The sequence below is a fragment of the Dunckerocampus dactyliophorus genome, chromosome 2, assembly GCF_027744805.1.
Source record: "Dunckerocampus dactyliophorus isolate RoL2022-P2 chromosome 2, RoL_Ddac_1.1, whole genome shotgun sequence".
In the NCBI taxonomy this organism is placed as follows: domain Eukaryota; kingdom Metazoa; phylum Chordata; class Actinopteri; order Syngnathiformes; family Syngnathidae; genus Dunckerocampus; species Dunckerocampus dactyliophorus.
Window position 1 is genome coordinate 40,621,112 of NC_072820.1, and position 20,037 is coordinate 40,641,148.

At 40.5% G+C, this 20,037-nt stretch overlaps 2 protein-coding genes across 13 annotated transcripts in view; one reads left to right on the forward strand and one right to left on the reverse strand.

The window, feature by feature from the left end:
* Positions 1-159: 159 nt before the first annotated feature.
* Positions 160-15,594, forward strand: sh3bp1 (SH3-domain binding protein 1). 5 transcript variants are annotated; one of them, XM_054767976.1, is made up of 18 exons: positions 685-875; positions 3,821-3,863; positions 3,972-4,076; positions 4,150-4,226; positions 6,651-6,762; positions 6,850-6,929; positions 7,004-7,091; positions 7,170-7,238; positions 7,341-7,431; positions 7,798-7,934; positions 8,028-8,139; positions 8,221-8,302; positions 8,381-8,461; positions 8,554-8,667; positions 8,739-8,836; positions 10,893-11,046; positions 11,145-11,425; positions 13,049-15,594. In XM_054767976.1, the coding sequence occupies exons 1-18, from the start codon at positions 826-828 to the stop codon at positions 13,306-13,308; spliced, it is 2,034 nt and encodes a 677-aa protein (XP_054623951.1). In that variant the 5' UTR covers positions 685-825; the 3' UTR covers positions 13,309-15,594. The 5 variants fall into 5 exon arrangements, with proteins under 5 accessions (XP_054623949.1, XP_054623950.1, XP_054623953.1 ...); XM_054767977.1 differs by having other exon boundaries at positions 6,850-6,926; XM_054767974.1 differs by lacking the exon at positions 3,821-3,863 and having other exon boundaries at positions 160-875.
* Positions 163-20,037, reverse strand: part of cdc42ep1a (CDC42 effector protein (Rho GTPase binding) 1a) — a 47,379-nt gene continuing 27,504 nt past the window's right edge. For 5 of the 8 annotated variants that reach the window (XM_054767984.1, XM_054767983.1, XM_054767985.1 and 2 more), the window contains exon 3: positions 12,514-18,442. In XM_054767984.1, the coding sequence (XP_054623959.1) occupies positions 17,733-18,442 (710 nt within the window). In that variant the 3' untranslated portion in view covers positions 12,514-17,732. Of the gene's footprint in view, positions 869-3,312; positions 3,382-4,254; positions 4,322-8,516; positions 8,831-12,513; positions 18,443-20,037 lie in introns of those variants that run through there. The other 3 variants (XR_008569584.1, XR_008569583.1, XR_008569585.1) reach the window with 3 other exon arrangements.

A 20,037-nucleotide genomic window follows, 5' to 3' on the forward strand; every position in this document is an offset into this window, starting at 1 on the left:
CTATAATGATATATAATTGTCCTACAAATCCTAGATAAGACATAAGTTAGATTAAAATGATCAGTGTGTCAGTGGTGTAAACTGTAACCTAAGTGAAAATCTGTTACTACAGGTTGTTTCCTAACAACTGTCATGTTCAAAGAAGAAACCGCCATGGATGTGAAACAAAATAAAATATGTCAAGTGGGCCAACAGTTACAAAAAAAAAAAAGCCACATTGAAAATTGAAAAATGGTTACTGCACGACAGCTTCCTCATTCATCCTTGTTACATCCTTTTTTATTTCAAATAAATGAGCCTTCACCTGCCAAAGAGGAAGCAGTGCTTGGAAAAAAAGATTGCATGTTTCTCTCAACTGATTTTAAAACAGTCCGCCTTTTCATTATGAATGAATTATTATAATACTTTGTATTTATATAGCACATAGCACTGTAACATACACACACTGGACAGACCATGAGGTACACCTGCACAATCTAACATTCAATACTGTATAAAGAATGTGCCTCTAAAAAGTGAGTATTTTTGTAAAGATCTTCATTGTCGACGTGTTTGTTGGTAGTTGGGGAGTGGAACTGTTTGCCAGTCAGATTTGGTTTAAAAAAACCACCAAAAAAAAAACATCTCTTCCCGCTCACAACTGCATGTGTGCAGCAACTTCCTTATTCAGTGTTTTGCAGCTTGAGAGAGCACATCTGATACAAGCGAAACAGGTGAATACAAAAAAGTTGCACAAAGTAGATCGTACCTTCTGTAGTAGCCAGCTGGACCTTGGCTGGGGTGGGGGGGCCACAAAGCAGGCCACGTATTGCTCATACAGCCAAAATGCTCCGACAGTCTCTCAGCATTCTGAAGCAGCTTGGATCTTCTGCAAAGTAAGTTTTTTTTCTGTCTTTGATCACACTGTTTTGTTTTAAAATGGTGTATAATGGTCATAATTTTATGTACCGCACTTGACACAACGTACACTTGCACAATCAGCATCAGAACAATACAGAATTAGGACACACTGTCATTCAATGATGTATTGTCACAGTACGGCGAGAGTGGCCATTAAAGCTACTACTTTGAATCTAAAACCCAAGACTTGGCTGCTAAAAATGTTGGATCTTCATTAAATATATACTTTCCCATGTTTCATGAGAAAAAGAGAAGATGGCTAGACAGAAGAACATCTTACACTATACCCTGCATACAGTTTGACTCGGTTTGAGGTTGCACACCAGTGCAGTGTGCATCTGTAAGAGAAACCACACCAGCACACACGGCCAGTCACTTTTTACATAAACATGACATTATTAGGCCATACTGTAGGTGAATATTCATGTTTGAACAAAATAATGCACAGCAATACAGGGGTTTGCTTGTATTACAGTATATGGCTTGGTGTATTGCAATATGACTAGTTAATGGATCTCAAAACTCATATACTGTGTATATACTGTATAAGGGGTGTCACAATAACGTCACAATAATAATAAACGTGACAAGATTTCTCTTTCAGACTCGTGCGCACTAGTCCTGTGACAATAATAAATTAATTTATCAAACAATAAATGAAAATGAACTCTGTGTTTTTGCCAGCCTCAATATATTGCCATGTGCATGCGTGTCTGTTTTCCTCACCTCCTGCCTCCAAACCGGCAGGAAGAGGCCTCACTCTGTGCATTGGTTTCAGCACCTCAACCGCGTTTGTTCCATAGAACGGCGGCATGAACAGAGTGAATCCCCTTTGTCAGTCATACAGTGTCTTTGTTTTGGTGGGTGGAGGCGGGACCGCTGGCATACACACACAGTGCAGAAGAGTGTAACGTAGTAGCAATTAAATTAGTAGATTGCAATATATTGTCATGTGTTTTTTTCATTGTACTGATCTTAAAGGTAATTTTTAAAGTCTCGTCTCGTTCTCAGATCTTCAAACAAATGTAAATATTAGTCAATGACAACACAACTGAACACAAAATGCAGTTTTTAAATTGAGCTTTTTATTATTAAGGGAGAAAAAAAAATCCAAACCACTGTATTAAAACATAACTGAGATTAATTAAGATCTATCAGCATGGAAAAGGTTATAAAGCCATTTCTAAAGCTTTGGGACTTCAGCGAGCCACAGTGAGAGCCAGTATCCACGAATGGTGAAAACATGGAACAGTGGTGAACCTTCCTAGGAGTGGCCAGCCAACCAAAATTACCCCAAGAACGCAGTGACGAGTCATCCATGCCAGAAACCATCTTGATGATTCCCAAGACCTTTGGGAAAATACTCAGTGGTCTTATGAGACAAAAGTTTAACCTTTTGGAAGGTGTGTGTCCCATTATATCTGGTGTAAAAGTAAGGCCGCATTTCAGAAGAACATCATACCAACAGTAAAATATGGTGGTGGTAGTGTGATGGCATGGGGCTGTTTTGCTGCTTCAGGACCTGGAAGACTTGCTGTGATAAATGGAACCATGAATTCTGCTGTCTACCAAAAAATCCTGAAGGAGAATGTCCGGCCATCTGTTCATGACCTCAAGCTGAAATCAACTTGGGTTCTGCAGCAGGACAATGATCCAAAACACACCAACAAGTCCACCTCTGAATGGCTGAAGAAAAAACAAAATGAAGACTTTGGAATGGCCTAGTCAAAGTCCTTAAAAAGGCAGATCCTGCTGGAAAACCCTCCAATGTGGCTGAATTACAACAATTCTGCAAAGATGAGTGGGCCAAAATTCCTCCACAGTGCTGTACGTAAGAGACTCATTGCAAGTTATCACAAACACTTGATTGCAGTTGTTGCTGCTAAGGGTGGCCCAACCAGTTATTAGGTTTAGGGGACAATCACTTTTTCACACAGGGCCATGCAGGTTTGGATTTTTTTCTCCCTTAATAATAAAAAGTTTCATTTAATAACTGCATTTTGTGTGAATAATAAAAAGTTTATTTTAATAAGTGGGGGGGGGGGACTGTTCACTCCTCTGGCTGCTGTCAGTCAAAATAAAGGACCGCCCTCCTCCGTACACCCCCAGTGAAGCTCAGCTTCCCTCTAAGTAATGTTGTTTTTCCGATGTATTCAATAAGGGTCTTATTCCACCTTGACACGTGCATGAATTTTGCCTCCGTGTTGTCCCACAAATTGTAGCGTTTAACACAGTAAGCACGACGCGCATTGTCCCCGCATGCGTATGCGTTGCTTGTCACCACCACGTCCTGCATTTGTGGAGCAGTCGTTGCATTATTTGGTCTCGTTTTGTCCCGCATTTACCCAATGGCAAGCATAATTGCGTACCACCGCGGGGACAAAATTCGTGCAAGTGTCAACGTGGCTTTACCTTGTCGCTGTGAGCTTCCATGTGCTGAAGCTGGAGCTTCAGTGGAGATTTACCGGAGCGTCTGCGCTGCTGCCGAGAGAAGAGAGATCGTGTCAGAGAGCAAACTCACTCAAACAGCAGATTAATGCTCAACATACTCATGAAATGAAGCACGTTCTAGCACACCTTTAGTGCATTTTAAGTCTACACATTTAAGTTTAACAATGCATGTTTGACCAATTATTTTATTACATTTAAATGGGAAGTTCACCTTCCCTTGTAGTCAATGAGCAATCGCCACTGATATTGATATACAAGTCGCAGAATCAGCCAAACTATAAAAGAAAGTGCAACCTATTGCTGGGGAAATACGGTATTGTTTTTTATGTTAATTTCAATGGCTTTTTTTTGTTCGTTTTTAGATTTTAAAATTTTCAACGGTGCTTCCTGGAGATGTGTCAGTTTTTGTGAACAAAATTGTAATGAGGTTTTGCCAATGCTTACATTATTTTATTGTTAACATGTGGAGGTCTCAAGATGTCAGTGAGCTTCTACATGAAGACCTGGTTGTGGTGAGAAGTCAACAGTCTCCTGTAGCCATAGAAGACCAGAACTACTATGAATATACTGTTTAAGTACTGTAGTGTTTGTTAATACTGCACGTACGTATGAAATTTAAGGTGGAGCAGCGGGTGGAACCAGCCAAGAGAGCAGCTCAGGTGCTCCATAAGAAGTTGCAAGGCTGTATGCAGAGTCAGACGGGATTGGATACTGAAAAACGGATGGTACGTGACGACGCTCCCTCGGCCATGATGCGCATGCACTGTACAGAAAGTGTTCGCGTGTGTGTCTCTGCAGAAGAAGCTTCCTCTGATGCTGCTGTCAATCAGCATGGCGGAAAGCTTCAAAGACTTTGACGCCGAGTCTCCCATCAGGTGAGCACTTTAGTTCCGGTATCCATACCTTGGTGGTGTTTCTCCTCTCATGTGATAACCTCCTGACAAGCGTGACGGCCCTCGTGTTTTCAGTTCTGCACCAAAAAGGAAGAGAGCCTTGTAATGATGAACTCTTTCAGATATGGAGCTTCAAGCAAAGTGTAGAACAAACATTTCATGTACATGTAGTAGAGCGCTGACTTCAGCCAAAGTGGAGCTGGTGACAAAAGAAGAACATAAAGTATTGAGCCAGCCGTGCGACTTTGTGTTTGTTATTTCGACCACATTGTGCCAACCAGTGGTTTCCGCACTGTGTGCTCTGACTAGACTGAGAGAGTAGATGAAGCCACACACAAACACAAAAGACAGAGGGATTTTTCTTCGGCTATTGACCAGTTAGGAACAAAATGGAGGATGACGAAAGACAAGGGTGTCCAAACTTTTGCCACAGAGGGCCTCATACAGAAAACTTCAGGGGGCGGGGGGTGCACAATAGCCACCTGAGAGCCAACAGTGCATTTTTGTCCTCTTTAAGGTACAAGTACTTCATAGCCTCGTTTCAAATGCAAAACACTTTGCAAGAATGAAAGTTGTTGAGGACATCCTGGATTTTCCAGTGATTTGTGATTTGTTGAGGTTTGTCCAATGTTTTATAGGTACAAAAAAAGTTATTTATTAAATGCACCCATCTATTGTTTTTTTTAACTGTCGATATTTAACGTTTTTTAAGTCCAGTTCCTCTGTGGTGGACATGAGAACTTTACTTCTCCTACCACCTACCCACTGTACATTATAGCGATCTAATTTATCTTATTTATTATGTATTGTGTAAAACTAAGACATGAATAACATAAAATTAAAATCACAAAATGAATGCCGACCCACCATCCACCAGTCAAGTTCCAGCCAAGTTTGTCCAGAGATGATTACAGTACATCCTGTTTTACGTGTGTGGTAAAGGCAGTGTGCTAGCATGAATTAACTTGAGACAAATGTGCTCATTAGCACTCAATAAGTACGTACCTTTATGCATTCCCACATAGTATCAGCATCTGAGACCAAATATGAGGTGAAAGAAAAATGGTAAAAATACAGTAGTAGTCTATCTGTGCGGCATGAGAGAAAGTTAGCACACGCACAATGGACATGCATCAAGTGAGACGAATGTAACAGAGAGAATCCGGCCACTTTTCAAAATAAAATAAAAAATGAAATCCCCATTCAAAAGTATTCAACTAACATGAATACGTCATTTCAAGCAAGACAATACATTTTCTCATTGAATCTGCCTCACCTAATGCATCTATTAATGTCCAATCAGGTTTAACGAGGTTGTATATTACATAAATCCTCACACGGGTCTTATTTTATTTTAAAAATAAACAATTCAAAATGCATTCATTTGTCAATTTAATAGATTGTTGGAATGTTAGAAATGTCACACAAAACAGTGCGTATGACTTGGACTCGAAAATTTCAAGCTTAAGATTTCAGACTTGTCAATTTAATAGATTGTTGGAATGTTAGAAATGTCACACAAAACAGTGCGTATGACTTGGACTCGAAAATTTCAAGCTTAAGATTTCAGACTTACTCAATCTGTCTTGTCTCCACTTGAGATGTGACTTGGACTTGCACGTCTTTACTTGAGAGTCGAGATGAAATACTTTTATGTGCGTTTTCATATAAAATGTTGAAGGTGGTTGCTGTAGAAAATGCATGAAGAAGCTGAAAAGCGAGTAACCAAGAAGAAAAACTGTTTACTTCTTGCAGTGTCATTCAAAATGTGAAATTTAGAAAATGCCGGTTTTCAGTGTTTTTGTCGTGTCCGTTGATAATATCACTGTAAAAATGAAAGCACAGCTATAAAACGGCATTGCGCTGTAAAATATTTCTGTTTATTTTATTAAAAACATGTCATGTCCCTCTCACCATGAGTAGAAAATATCATGGAATAATATATCTCATGAATAATCACTTTATTTCATTGGCTGGAAAATGGCCACCTAACCCACACTTTGGACACCCCTGATGTAAGACGGTGGGCCAGGACCTTTTTTTTACTCTCAGGCAGAGGGAACACCTTCATTTTGACACAAACAGCAAAAAAAAGGTTTTGTGGTTGACTGTCCCTATGTTATTGAGCAGGTCTTTTTCCGGTTCGGCGAATAATGTAAGACGTTAGGACTCTACCGTGTCTTTCCTGAGGCCTGGGGGAAAAGACATACATAGTGACTCTAAAAAAGGATAAACATAACTTCCCCGATATGTATACTTGCAACAAAATTGAAAGGGCTCTGACCAAATCCTGCACAAAGCCTCAATGGAGGTAATTATCTTTACATGATGACGATTTGCCATTAGCGGCAATGGCCCTTCCACGTCTAAGCTGTGTGTGTGTGTGTGTGTGTGTGTGTGTGGCAGAAGGGTGCTGGAGATGTGTTGCTTCATGGAGAAGATGCTGGCCAGCCTGCTAGCAGATTATGAGATGAAAGTGGAGAAGGAAGTCTTGGAGCCATTGAATAAACTTAGTGAGGTGTGGTGAATATACACTACTGCTGTTTGTCAATTCAATGTTTATTTCCATGTAATATGTCTTCCTTCCTTCCTGTTCGTCCCCAAGGATGAATTACCAGAGATCCTCAAAAACAAAAAGCACTTTGCAAAGCTCAACACAGACTGGAATAATGCACGACTCAGGTTGTATGTTCTTTGAACTCATCCTTGCACCGGTTTGGTCATTGTTGTTCCATATTTTTAACCCCCCGCTCCCCCAGGAGCCAGGCCAGCAACGCTCCACAAGCAAAGCAGGACGGGCTCAAGGAGGAAGAAGAGGAAGCTTGGAGGAAGTTGGAGACCATCAAGGCACCAGTGTTCACCCTTAAGGAACCCTTTCCCATTTTGGGTTGAACCTTAAACATTTTGTTGTTTTTGTCTTTACAGAATCAGTATTCCGCAGACCTGTATCACTTTGCAACCAAAGAAGATGATTACGCCAGCTACTTCATTCGCGTAGGTTGGAATCAAGATAGAAGTGTCAAGTTTAGTAGAAACTGGAACCACAAAATGATGCGTGCACGTATGTCAGTGAACTTTGTGTTCTCCCAACTCTAGCTTTTGGAGCTGCAAGCAGAATACCACAAAAAGTCGCATGACTTCCTGGATAGAAATATAAATGAACTCAAGGAGAATTGCAGCCAAAAAGGTCGGTGCTTGAGGCTTTGTAGGCCATAGACATAATCAATGAAATTGTTGATGAGATATTTAGGAAAAAAATTACATTTAAATTTGAAAAAGGCCATCAATCACATTTAATAGCTTTTTTCTAACAAATTAAGTGAAATTAAATTGATACCTTTTGTGTAATTTTTGTGTCCGACCACATTAATGTAATTAATTAAATGTATTTTTGTTTAAATAACTTGAAAAAAGAACTCTTAATAGTATTTCCTGTGTCTTTTCCAGCTAAAATACTAGAAGCTGTACTCATCTGATGATTCTGGTCAAATAAAAATAAAAAAATAATAATAGTAATTGATTTTTATGATACGAACCATGTGATGTGCTGCAGGGCCGCCAGCGAACCTCTTTGGACAGAAGGTTTTTGGGGAGCCTCTGGCCTCTCATCTGCATGAAAGCAACAGAGACATCGCTGCCCCCATCCAAGAGTGTGTTCACATGCTGCTCAGAACAGGAATGAGAGAGGAGGTGGGATCAGTTCTTTTGGATGTATCGGATGAAGACAGGACGGGTCGTGGATGACTAAATGCCCTTCTGCTTCCACCTTCCTCGTCACCTCAGGGTCTTTTTCGTCTAGCGGCTGCAGCCTCGGTGGTGAAGAGGCTAAAGACTTGTTTGGATCACGGGAAGGTTGACCATAGCGAGTTCAGCATGGATCCTCATGCTGTGGCCGGTAAGGAGCCGGGTCTATCCATGCATTCATGCTGGATATACCGTAATAAATCACGTTTTTCATCTCAAATGACTGCAAAAGGAGCTCTGAAGTGTTACCTGCGAGAACTTCCTGAACCTCTAATGACCTCTGAACTCTACAACGACTGGTTTAAAGCAGCAGGGTGCGTAAAAAGCCGACACCCCAGCACCGGTTTCATACAGCATCTGTGACTTAAGAGTTGATGTTGTGTTTTCCACAGTGAAAAAGACATTAGTGACAAGCTGGAGCAGTTCAGAGCTTTGCTGAAGAAACTGCCGCCGGAAAACTACAACAACCTCAGGTGCTGGCCTTTGAATATGTCATCATACTCTGGGGACGTAAGAGGAGGTGAAATTCATGGAGATATCAAAAATCTAAATTTTTTTTTACCAGGTACCTGGTCCAGTTCTTGTCCCTGCTGTCCCAGCAGCAGTCTGCCAACAAGATGACTCCCAGTAACATCGCCATCGTCCTGGGGCCCAACCTGCTCTGGCCGCAAGCTGAGGGGTAACTGCCGGTCATATTTCTCTGTCTGTAACCGCACGTCTCCAACTTCTTCCTGTCCTCTTCCTGTTTAGGGAGGTCCCTCTGCTTGACATGGCTTCCGCCTCCTCAGTCCAGGTGGTAACCGTTATCGAGCCTCTTATTCAATACAGCGCCACTCTCTTCCCTGAAGGTACAAATTTATATCAAGTATAAGCTATTTACTCTCTCTACATCACACTCAGATCACTCACTGCTCGTCATTAGGTACACAGTGGCCACATCAGAGACAAAGCTCTATCAACAATTGTGCCTTAAAATAATAATGACTTTATGACAGTTACAGAGAGGTATTCATTGAATAATGTGTTTATTATTGTGGTTGTAGTTTGCACTGGAACATAATGAAAGTTTTTTTTCTCATATTCTTGTGGCTCTCATGCCCAAAAGCCTGAAATTATTAATTTAAGTTTGAATGGTTAACTTTTAGCAGGAAATGGCACTAAAAGTGGCAAAAGTTGTGTTAGGAGATTTATTGGATTATTTTTTAAATACTGTAGGTTTTGCTAGAAATGACCAGGATCATCAACATTGTCAGATAAGATCAGATTTTTTCAAATTGTAAAAAAAAAACAAACCCTAACAAAAACGGCCAATGCAGTGGTGCCTTGGTTAACGTCCGCCCCAGTTAGCGTGTTTTTTGGTTAACATCCAAAATTTATGCTAAAATGTTGCCTTAGTTTGCATTCGCTCGCCTGGAGAGTGTTTGTTCACGGAGCCATCTTGGATTACGCACCCAAGACTTAATTTACAGTTTACTACGGCAGCCTGGAAGGGACATGCAGTACATGTAAGGCATCCGGGATCAAGTGGCCAAACCCTCGGTGCTGATGACTCCGTCCGTGCATTTTTTAATTGAGTGCGACAAACTCTAAATAAAAAGCTATGCGTCCAAAGAAGGTTGCCAGTGACAGCAACATTCCGAAGACGGTGAAGACCACTGCTGAATTCAAGAAAAATATCACCCTCATTAAAAATAAGCACCATCCTGACGAATAACGACATAATCAAGTGAGCTAATGTTGCGAAAGGAGTTCAAGTGTTAACAAAACAGAGACCACAAACCATCGAAGATGTTGACAGGTTGTTGCTGATGTGGATCAATGGAAAACAGCAAGCGGGAGATACTGTTTCAAAGGCGAGGTTACTGCGTGCCAATCTAACAAAGAAAATGCCTGCAAGTGCAGACAAACGTGCCTCCAAACTCCTCCATCCTCCCCTTTCTGGTTGTTGTGTGTCCACTTCAGGTTAAAAAAAAAAGAAGGATTGCCCTCCAAGCATAAGATTCAAGATTCAAGAGAGTTTTATTGTCATGTGCATGGTAAAACAGCAGTTATACCATGCAATGAAAATCTTATTCTGTTGGTTAACGTCCGCTAACGTCTCACATGTTCAGTCGTCTGTTCATTTGTCATTCTTTTTGCATCATTTTCTGCATGTAAAACTATATTTATTGTCTATAAAATGTGTTTTGTGTTAAAATTTTTGGGTGTCTGGAACAGACGAATTGGATTTACATTATTTTCTGCTAAACAAGGTACCATTGGATATTCATTTCCACCTTTAAAACTACTACAAATTCACTAACTCAAACTCAAATTATTCAACATCCATCTATTTTCTATGCCACTTATCCTAATTAGGGTCGTGGGGGCATGCTGGAGTCTATCTCAGCTGACTTCGGGCGAGAGGCGGGGTACACCCTGGACTGGTCGCCAGCCAATCGCAGGGCACATATAGACAAACAACCATTTACACACTTGAAACCGGAGTACCGGGAGAAAACGCACGCACGCGGAGAACATGCAAACTCCACACAGAGATGCCCAAGAGGAGATTCGAGCCCAGGTCTTCCCGATCTCCTGACTGTGTGGCCAACATGCTAACTAACCACTCGGCCACCGTGCGGCCCTATTCAACATCATATGTAAAATATTTTTAGTGATATATTGTTAAAATAATATTTTTCTTGCATTGTCAGTTCAAACTAATTATCTTTTTGACAACATCCAGTATGGAATCTACTACACAGGGTATTTAATTGTGGCTAGTGAGTGTATTTAGCAGTTTCAATTGTAATGAAGTAATCAATGGAAGCAAAGACACTAATGTCAACTAATGTATTGCATGAGAGAAGTTAGAGAATAAGTGCTCCTTGAATGGAACTGTTGTTCTCAATGTTTGTTCAGGGCTGTCCTTTGAGGTCCCAGAGCTTCCCGAGGTCCAAGTTGATCCTCTAGTCCAGTCCTCAGTCTCAGAATGGGCGCCAATGAGCAGAACAGCCTCCTCTTCCTCCACAGCCTCGTCTTGCTCTCACCACCTCCCTCTCTCCAAGACAAACAGGTATCCAGGTACCCAGCAAGCTGCATGATTATCACTTATTTATCTATCACTTATATCACTTATTTAGTATCATTTATGTTCACTTTTTCTCCATTCAGCACATCCTCTCAGGATGGTGTCTCCTCGATGAAGGCTGTTTCTGCGAGGCGGTCAGCATGGGCATCCGAAGCAGCGGCGGCAGCGATGCAAAAAGAAGCACCCATGCCAGAACCCACCTTGTTATCAAACCAGAACCCAACGCAGCATCCCCGAACTGCGGGATCCAACCAAGGACAGAGCAAAGACCACGCCCAGAGACGGTGCTTGGACCAGTTTGAGACCATTTCGGAGGCCCCTCTTACCTTGCCTACAGCAGCTGTGAGGATCACACCAAACAAACGTGAGTCAAACCCTCGGAAAGATTATGCGCAATCCGAAACCAACTTTAACCTGTTGGAGGCCAGGGTAGGATTTAGCGGTTTTACTGTTTTTATCTCATTTTTGATGTTTTTTTTTTCCCAAATATTTTAACTGTCTCCTTAAACAACATTTGTAAATTTTGTTATTGTAATATTATGACTTTATTCCCATAATATTTTGACATTATTCCCATATTAAAACTTTCTCTCCAACCTCATTTTCCAGAAATTACAACATCATTTTTTTGTTTGTTTCTCATAGTATTATGACTTAAAAAAACAACATGTTTTTCTTTAATATTTCTAATCTACTAAAATGACATTATGTTTCCTCGTAATATTGCAAATTTATTCTTGTGAAATTTAGGCTTTTTTTTCATTAAAGTATGACTTTTTTTCAGTCTTAATATTTTGACTTTATTCTAGTAAAATTGCAGCTGTTGTTTTTCTATTTGTAGTTCAACTTTCTTTGTGTACATTTTCTCCTCATCAATATGACTTTATTTCCATGATATTTTTACTTTATTTTCGTAACATAGTAACTTTTGCCGCAAGCGAATTTTCCCAAAATTACAACTTTCTCATATTACGGCTTTAAAAAAAAAAGTCTTTTTTTTCTTTAATATTTCAATTTTATGCTACTACGATAACATTATTTTTCCTCTTTTTCTGCAACCTAATTTTACAAAAATTACAACTTTATTTGTAGTTTCTCATCATATTACAATACAAATTTTCTTTAATATTTACATTTTATGCTACTAAAATTACATTATTTTCCTCATAATATTAACATTTTATTCTCAGAAAATTGTGACTTTTTCTCTTTAAAATACAACTTTTTAGTCGTAATATTTTGACTTTATTCTGGTAAAATTACAGCCGTTTTTTTGTATTTCTGCTGTTGTTTTATTGTCACACTATTTCAACTTTCTTTGTGGAAATTTTCTTCTCATAATTATTATTTCCATCATATTTTGATGGAACTGTTTCCACAATCTAATTTTAGAAAAATTACAACTTTATTTGTTGTTTTGTTGTTTCTCATAGCATTACGACTTAAAAAAAAAATGTTTCTTTTCTTTAATATTTCAACTTTATGCTACTAAAATGACATAATTTTTCCTCATAATTAGATATTACATTATTCTTGTAAAATGATGACTTTTTCTTGTGAGAGTACATATTTTTTATACTTTATTCTTGCAAAACTACTGCAGATTTTTCCATTTTTGCTGCTGTTTTCTTGTTCTATTATATTTTCTCACAATGCACCGCGGGCCAATTCAACATGGAGCCTTTTCCTCTCAAAGTGGCTCGTGCGAGTCTACAGAGGGAAGATGAACACACAGCTCATTCATAAGGAAACAGGAAGTGTCACACCACCAAAATATCACTCACGCACTTGTGTCCTCAAAGCAGCACATGCTGGTATAAGTACGTTCGCCATAGGTCTGCCTTTACCTTCCTGCAGCTAAATAAGGTTTAAGTATTAGAAACTGCAAACCATCAGCACAATAATAAATACAGTATGTATCATAGCATGTCTCTAATGAATTGTCCGGTGGGCTTACTTGTTATGTATTACGGCCTCTCATTTGCAGCAAAGAGATGCGCCAGTGTGAGAAAAGCCAACGAGCCGATGGCGGCGGCGGCGGCTTTCTCCAGCAAGCCCAAAGCACCGGTGCCGCCCAAGCCACGGGCCCCTGTGGCGCCCACGGCGACCCAGAGTGGGACCCAGGGGATGACTCCTCCAGTTCAACCGGGCGGCCTCAAAAGGCCACCATTTAAAAAGTCTGGCCCTAAAGCCCCAAACTGCCCTCCACCGCTTCCCCCCGCATTACAGTCGACAAAGGCCCAGTAAGATGAGATGTACAGGGAAGAACTTGACCCAAACACCTGCACCTCACCTCTGACCTCACAAATGTTCCCGATGAATGGACACAGAGGAGTTCCATTTCAGGAAGGTGTCATGGCAGGTGTCCCAATACTTTTGTCCACAGTGTATTTGAGTATTGTTTGAGTTCATTATACTTGATTAATGTATTCATTGACATGAAGGTTGGGATTTCAAAATAAAGTCCTTTGCAAAGTCTGAACATCCATATTTATTTTGGCTCCACGTCCAAAACTTCCAAATCTCTCCACCACGTTCAGATAAAAGCATCTTTATTTCCAATTCATAACATCATAGCGTATCATTTACACAAGTATCTCAATAAATTCAAATGTCTTCAAAAACGTATTCAGTAGTTCGGTTCAAAAAGTGAAACTGTGGTGTTCTTAAATCCTACATTGGGTGAAGTATTTCAAGAATATTTCTTAATAGCGTATAAAAAATATGGAAACCCGTCTCCGCCACTGAAAGAAAAAACAATATCCCAATGGTAAGTCATAATTATGAGATAAAAAGTTCAAATGATGTGATAGAAAGTCATAATTATGACATTAAAAAGTCAAAACGATGAGACAAAAGTCATAATTATGAGACAAAGTCATAGTTACGAGATTAAAAAGTCAAAATTACGAGATAAAAAGCCATAATTATGAGATGGGGAAGTCATCATATTGAGATGAAAAGTCAAAATTGTGAGATAGAGTTAAAATTATGAGATAAAGTTAAAATTATGAGATAAAAGGTTGAAATTATGAGATAAAAAGTCATAATTATGACATATTTTATCTCAATTGCGACGTTTTATCTCATAATTTTGAATTTTCTATCTCATAATTGTCTTTCCGATCTCGTAATATGACTATTTCATCATTAGGATGTTTTATCTCATCATTTTGAACTTTCTCTCTCATAATTCCCACGTTTCATCTCATAATTATGACTTTATTTCATAATTTTGACTCTCACGATTACAACTTAGCATTGGGATATATTTTTTTCTTTCAGCGGCAGAAACGGGCTTCCATATAAAAACCCCAAATTCAAATTCATTATCTTGTAAAATGTGAAATGTGGTCAAAAAGTACTGGGAATCAACTACAAAAACTTGCTGAGCCTTGAATTGGTCTCTTCGTCTGAACTGAGCTCCTGAAATCATCTAACCTTTGCACCATATTTTCATTTATTGAGATGCACATGTAAATTGACACTTGGACGGAAGGTGCGATAGCAAGTACATATTTATGGGGAGGGGGTCAGCTGATATTTTCACGTACATTTGTATAGGAAGGAAATAACGTACTGATTATGATTGTGAAAAATAACATATAGGAGTCAGAATTCGTCTTCAGAAAAGGTGCACAGAGTATTTATATAAAATGTCTGCAGCATTAAAGGAAGGATTACATAGTTGAGCCTTTAGTGGATAACACCACATACTAGTGTTATCGGTCATATCATATGATAGGATTACCGTATCAACCATATTATCCGTGGGCGTTAAAAGAGATGGCAAAATTGCACCAAAAGCCTGGAATAGGAGTGACTTTAAATGCCCCCAACCTTGTGAATTTAGGCCTGAGACACATTGGTACACAGTGCACCGGCCTCCATAAACCTACACCTTGCTATCTGTATTCTCCTTGAGAGGAAACTCGTAAACACTGCGATATTCTCTTCTAATACAGGAAGTGTGAAGTGAACGGCAGCACTTCTCCTTTGAGTAACATTATTGTTTCCTCTCTTGCTTAATCCTCAGCAGAAGTGTTCTTGCAGCATCAGTGAATAGAGTGGAACCTGTGTATTGACGCCCCTCAGACTGACTTCATCATAAGCAGCTGTTAACGTGGCTGAAATCAAAATGGAAACGAACCACAGCTTGCACATTTACTTGACATGCTTTTCCTCCATTTACGCATATGTTCATTTAGAGTCTTTTCTTTTCATATGATGCTGTAGCGACGGGAGTATTGTGTTTGGTTCTGAGGTGTGATCTAGTGATTGGGCTGTAGGGGGCAGTGGCGTTTGCCTGCCAGTTAGAACCAGTCCAAGGGAAAAGAAGTTTGTCATATTTTATCTGTAAAAGTGTCATACACTCTGTTATATGTGCTTGTGTCCCTTTTGTCAGGAGCAAATGGCGGGCCGGAATGAAACGGTTGGCGGGCCGGTTGTGGCCCCCGGGCCGTGGTTTGCTCACCCCTGCTTTAAGGTGTACAGTGCTGTTTTGTAAACGCCAATAAAAGGCTGATTTGTGCCTCACAGTCAATATTTTATACCCTTGTCTATCAGCTGCTGCTGTCATTTCGTTGTATTGACAACAATGATGAGAAAGATTTCGTACATGTGCAAATCTTTCTTCTGGTGGCTAACAATCTAAAAAAAATGAAACGGTTATGGAATCCAGGTTAATACTGCCAAGCTTGTATTTTGAAGCTTACTTTGCACTGAACAGGAAGCCACTGTGTGCATGTTTTAATGCTGTATAACTAGTCTGTACAGGCGGTCCTCGGTTTATGGCATTCAAAGTTATGATGTTTCGTGGTTATGTACGGTACAGTGTTCCCTCGTTTATCGCGGTGTATGGGTTCCGAAAATAGTCAGCGATAAGTGTAATCTAACTAGTCAATACAGGCGGTCCTCGGTTTATGGCATTCAAAGTTATTATGTTTCGTGGTTATGTACGGTACAGTGTTCCCTCGTTTATCGCGGGGTATGTGTTCCCAAAATAGTCAGTGATAAGTGAAATAGGCGAAGTAGCCAACGTCATTTGTTTATAGTTATTATATACGTTTTAAGGCTGTAAACCCCCTCACAATACATTTGATACACTTTTCCCAGACAGGAATTAACATTGTCTCACATTCTAAACACTCTCAAAGTTCAAATTTCGTTAGTATTTTAATAGTCACTCTATTAGGTTGCACACAATAAGTTATTAAGTGACTCGCGCTTATTCACCCCTCGGACCCAGCTTCGTCGTGGCGCTGTTGAGCTGTAGCGTTTTTGTATCCTTGTTAAAACATATTGCTCCTGCCATCGTCCTCCTCCTTGAACCGAACCATTTAGCCTGTTAGCTGCTGCTTCTTCTATTGTTTATTGGCGTTTAGCAAGCAGCTCAAGCAGCTAGCCAGTTTGCTAGCGACGGCACAAACATTGGTTGACAATGGTCTACAGCCAATCAGGACGCAGAACACAATGGGCGCGTTCTCCCTTAACCAATAAGGACTGTTGTGGCTCTATATTTAACCGGCTACAGGCTACTGTGGGTTCCTAAGATGCTCGTACACGCACGTAAACACACTGAGACGAGGTGGAGTATACAACATCCTCTACTGGTAGCAGTAGTAAATATACAGACACATACAACAGGGCACCCATAGATAGTTCATAGTTCCATAGTTCTAAGACACCACAAGGACACGCAACACAATGTGTGTTCATATGCTGGTACAAAAAATATGCAAAATTGCACTTTAACAGCGAAAAGGTGAACAATGTAGAGACAATGTAGCGAGGGAACACTGTACACACTGCCATAAATTACTATTCATATTGTACAAAAAGAAAAAGAGAAGTACTTACATTGGCGGACTGGTGGAGTAACACATAGTCACGTTGTTACCCTGAGGGAGGAGAAGGTCACTATTGTTCTTTTTGGTTAACTATTTAACTTAAATCTCCATTACATCTCCCAAGACAATGAGGCAGACCTGTTTGGTGGCAGAGCGTAAAAGAAAGTGAAAGTGAAATGAGACACTCAGTGGAGAAATCAACATTGGCTGCATGCCCGGTCCAAGCTGCTGAAACACGGCGACCATCATGCAGGATAAAGATGGTGTCTTTGAACATGTGCATGGGTCTTCTCCTATGAAATGGACACTGATAACTAAGCAGTGTAGTGGTTTCATTATTGAGAGACCGCCCAATAAGCCTGTCTTTCACTCATTGCAACACCCTCCAGTGTGCAGGACAACCACAGGGATAAAAGTAAGGATTTTTTTTTTATGACAGTTTCTTGTATTTATTCTTTGTATGACTGTATTTTATATGTCCTAACACTGTGTTCTGTGTTGGTATAAGGTCTAACTTACACAAACATAACTTGCCGATAACCCGAAGACCACCTGTACTTATGCTGTGGCTTAGCCAAACTATTTTTATAGAAATGATCCCTTAGGGTCTCAAATGTTACATGGACGTCGACTTATGTGGGCACGTTTGAATTCTTAATCGTAATTAAAACATGGAGGACCAAACAAGGGTTGTTGACATAAGCGAGTTCCACCTTAAAAATGAGGAATCCAGTTACCAAAAAAACAAGTTTGAAGTATGAGTGTCATGTCATTTTTGAGGTTCTGATTATTGGTTACATTGGAATGACAGAGGAATCCTGTTTAGACTTTGATTTCATCATCTTCATCATCTGTGTAGCTGCTGGTTACTTTCTTCTTTAGCTGCCCCGCGCCCCTCAGCTCTGAATCAGCCGCCTCCATCCTGCCGTGTCCCTTCCAGAGGCCTTGACCTCCATAATGGCGTGCGAGCACATCAGCGGCACTCTGGAAGCGCTCGCTCTCCATTCTCACGCCTGGCCTCGCTCGCTCAGGTGACCCTCCCCTCGGCGTATCTGCTAGTCTCCCACACATCACCGTTCCGTTCACCTCCACATTGTCGTCATCCCATTCTGCGGCGTGCGGACTCTTCCCGCCTGCGCAGTCCTCTCTCAGCAGGGAGTCCACGTAGGAGATAGTGGCCGAGTCCATCTCCGATCCCTCGTTGGTGAGCCCCCACGCCGACCCCATGTCCTCTCTCTCCCAGGCGGGACCATCTCCATCGGGGTGGCCGTCGAGCAAGCCAAAAACCTCGCTCATGAGGGAGGGGCCCAGGTCAAAGTTAAAGGTGTCCAGGGAGGCCAGGGACGCCAGGGAGGCAGAGTAGACGGTGGATTTGGGGTCGGTGGTAGAGCAGGTGGATAAGATGCCATCGGTGGGGTCGGTCAGAGAGCCGCGGTACTCGTTGGAGGAGTAAGGGGTGGGGCTGGAGATAGAGGGCTGCTGCCGCTCGGAGCGGGACAGGCGAGGAAGTGTGACAAAACCAGACTCCAAACCTGAAGAAGAGACACACGTCACAAAATGAACATTACTCGTCTTATTTTCAAATTCAGTACAAGTTTGGAAAGCATGCAAAATCTCCCATCAAATTATGCAAAGAGTGCGTAACTTGCTTTTCTTTTGTTTTGAGGATTGTTAATGCAAACTCCCACATTCATTTCCTTACTATACCAAAGTCATAGCATAAAATGAGTAAAAAAAGTTTATTTAAAGGTGGATTGGTTAGACGAATTAAGAAGCCAAAACCTTACCACTTCCACACGGAATGGGAGGAGAACTATGTCGTGTCGGACATGCCATGGCTGACTACATGCATATACTGACGCCTCGTGGCCAGAATACCACACTATTTTTTCAATATATTTGGATTAATAATAGTCAATAGTAAAGCACAAAACAGCAGCCACCTATTAATTCATTTCCAAATAACCTCAATAGAGTGAGGGAGCGATGTTCGAACTGCGATGTAGCGAGGGACGACTGTAGTAATATGTGTTCCTGGAGTCTGTTTATGAGCACCACACATGAGAAAAATCTATCACCTCCTTCACTTGTTTGCATTGACCTGATTCCACCTATGACTCGTCTCAAGTTAGATGAAAATGTAGAAAAGAATAGTATAATAGTGACCTTTAATATTTTCATGTCAACCGGGGTTTTTAATGGCCCACAATTGCACACAATTGCATTTTTCAACAAAGAAGTATTGAGTCCGTTTAGTCAAACACAAAAATGTGCAGTTATTCTGACATAAATTAATACATTTTAATATTTATTTTAATTATTTAAAATCATGTCATTAATAGAGTTTTTGAAATCAAGTCTTTGTTTGCCAGGCTCATTTTTTTTGTGTGCATCTGTATGACTTATTTTTATTTTATATATTTTTTTTATTTGATCATTTGTTCCTGTGTTTTATTTTCATGTCATGTTTTACAAAATCTAAAGTAAATAATGTATAACTGTTATAATAACAGAACTGTACCGGGTATCTATTTTGGTGATTATCCAAATATGAGTTAGGTCACATGTGTCAAACCCGTGTCCTGGAGGGCCGAGACGCTGCAGGTTTTCTCTCCAACCAGTTTCTTCAGCAGGTGATTTAATTGATGAGCTCCTTCCCTCAAACTGAAGGTGTTGATCATTAAAATCACCTGCTTTAGTGACTGGCTGGAAAGAAAACCTGCAGTGTCTCGGCCCTCCATGGCACGAGTTTGACACCCCTGAGTTAGGTTATTCCAGACCCACATGCACTCATATTCTGGGACTCTGGGTCTATAGTTGTTTAACAAATACGTCCAACAGGGGGCAGTATACACCATCAAACCGATCCTGTCTCACCGTGAGTCCTGCAAACTTCTTCTCAGTTACCATTGTCGCATGGGCACGAGGCTCACATATCACATCGCATATCACTCTTTTGCTGTCATAACCAAAATGACTGCAGCACTATATACTCGATGGGATGGGAATGGCCTCACAGTCCTTTCATGTGACCCTGTATATAATTGTAGGCCATTAAATCAGTTGAAAACGCCCCTCCCAGACATATACATTAAAGCATATAATTACAAATTGACATTTTAAATGT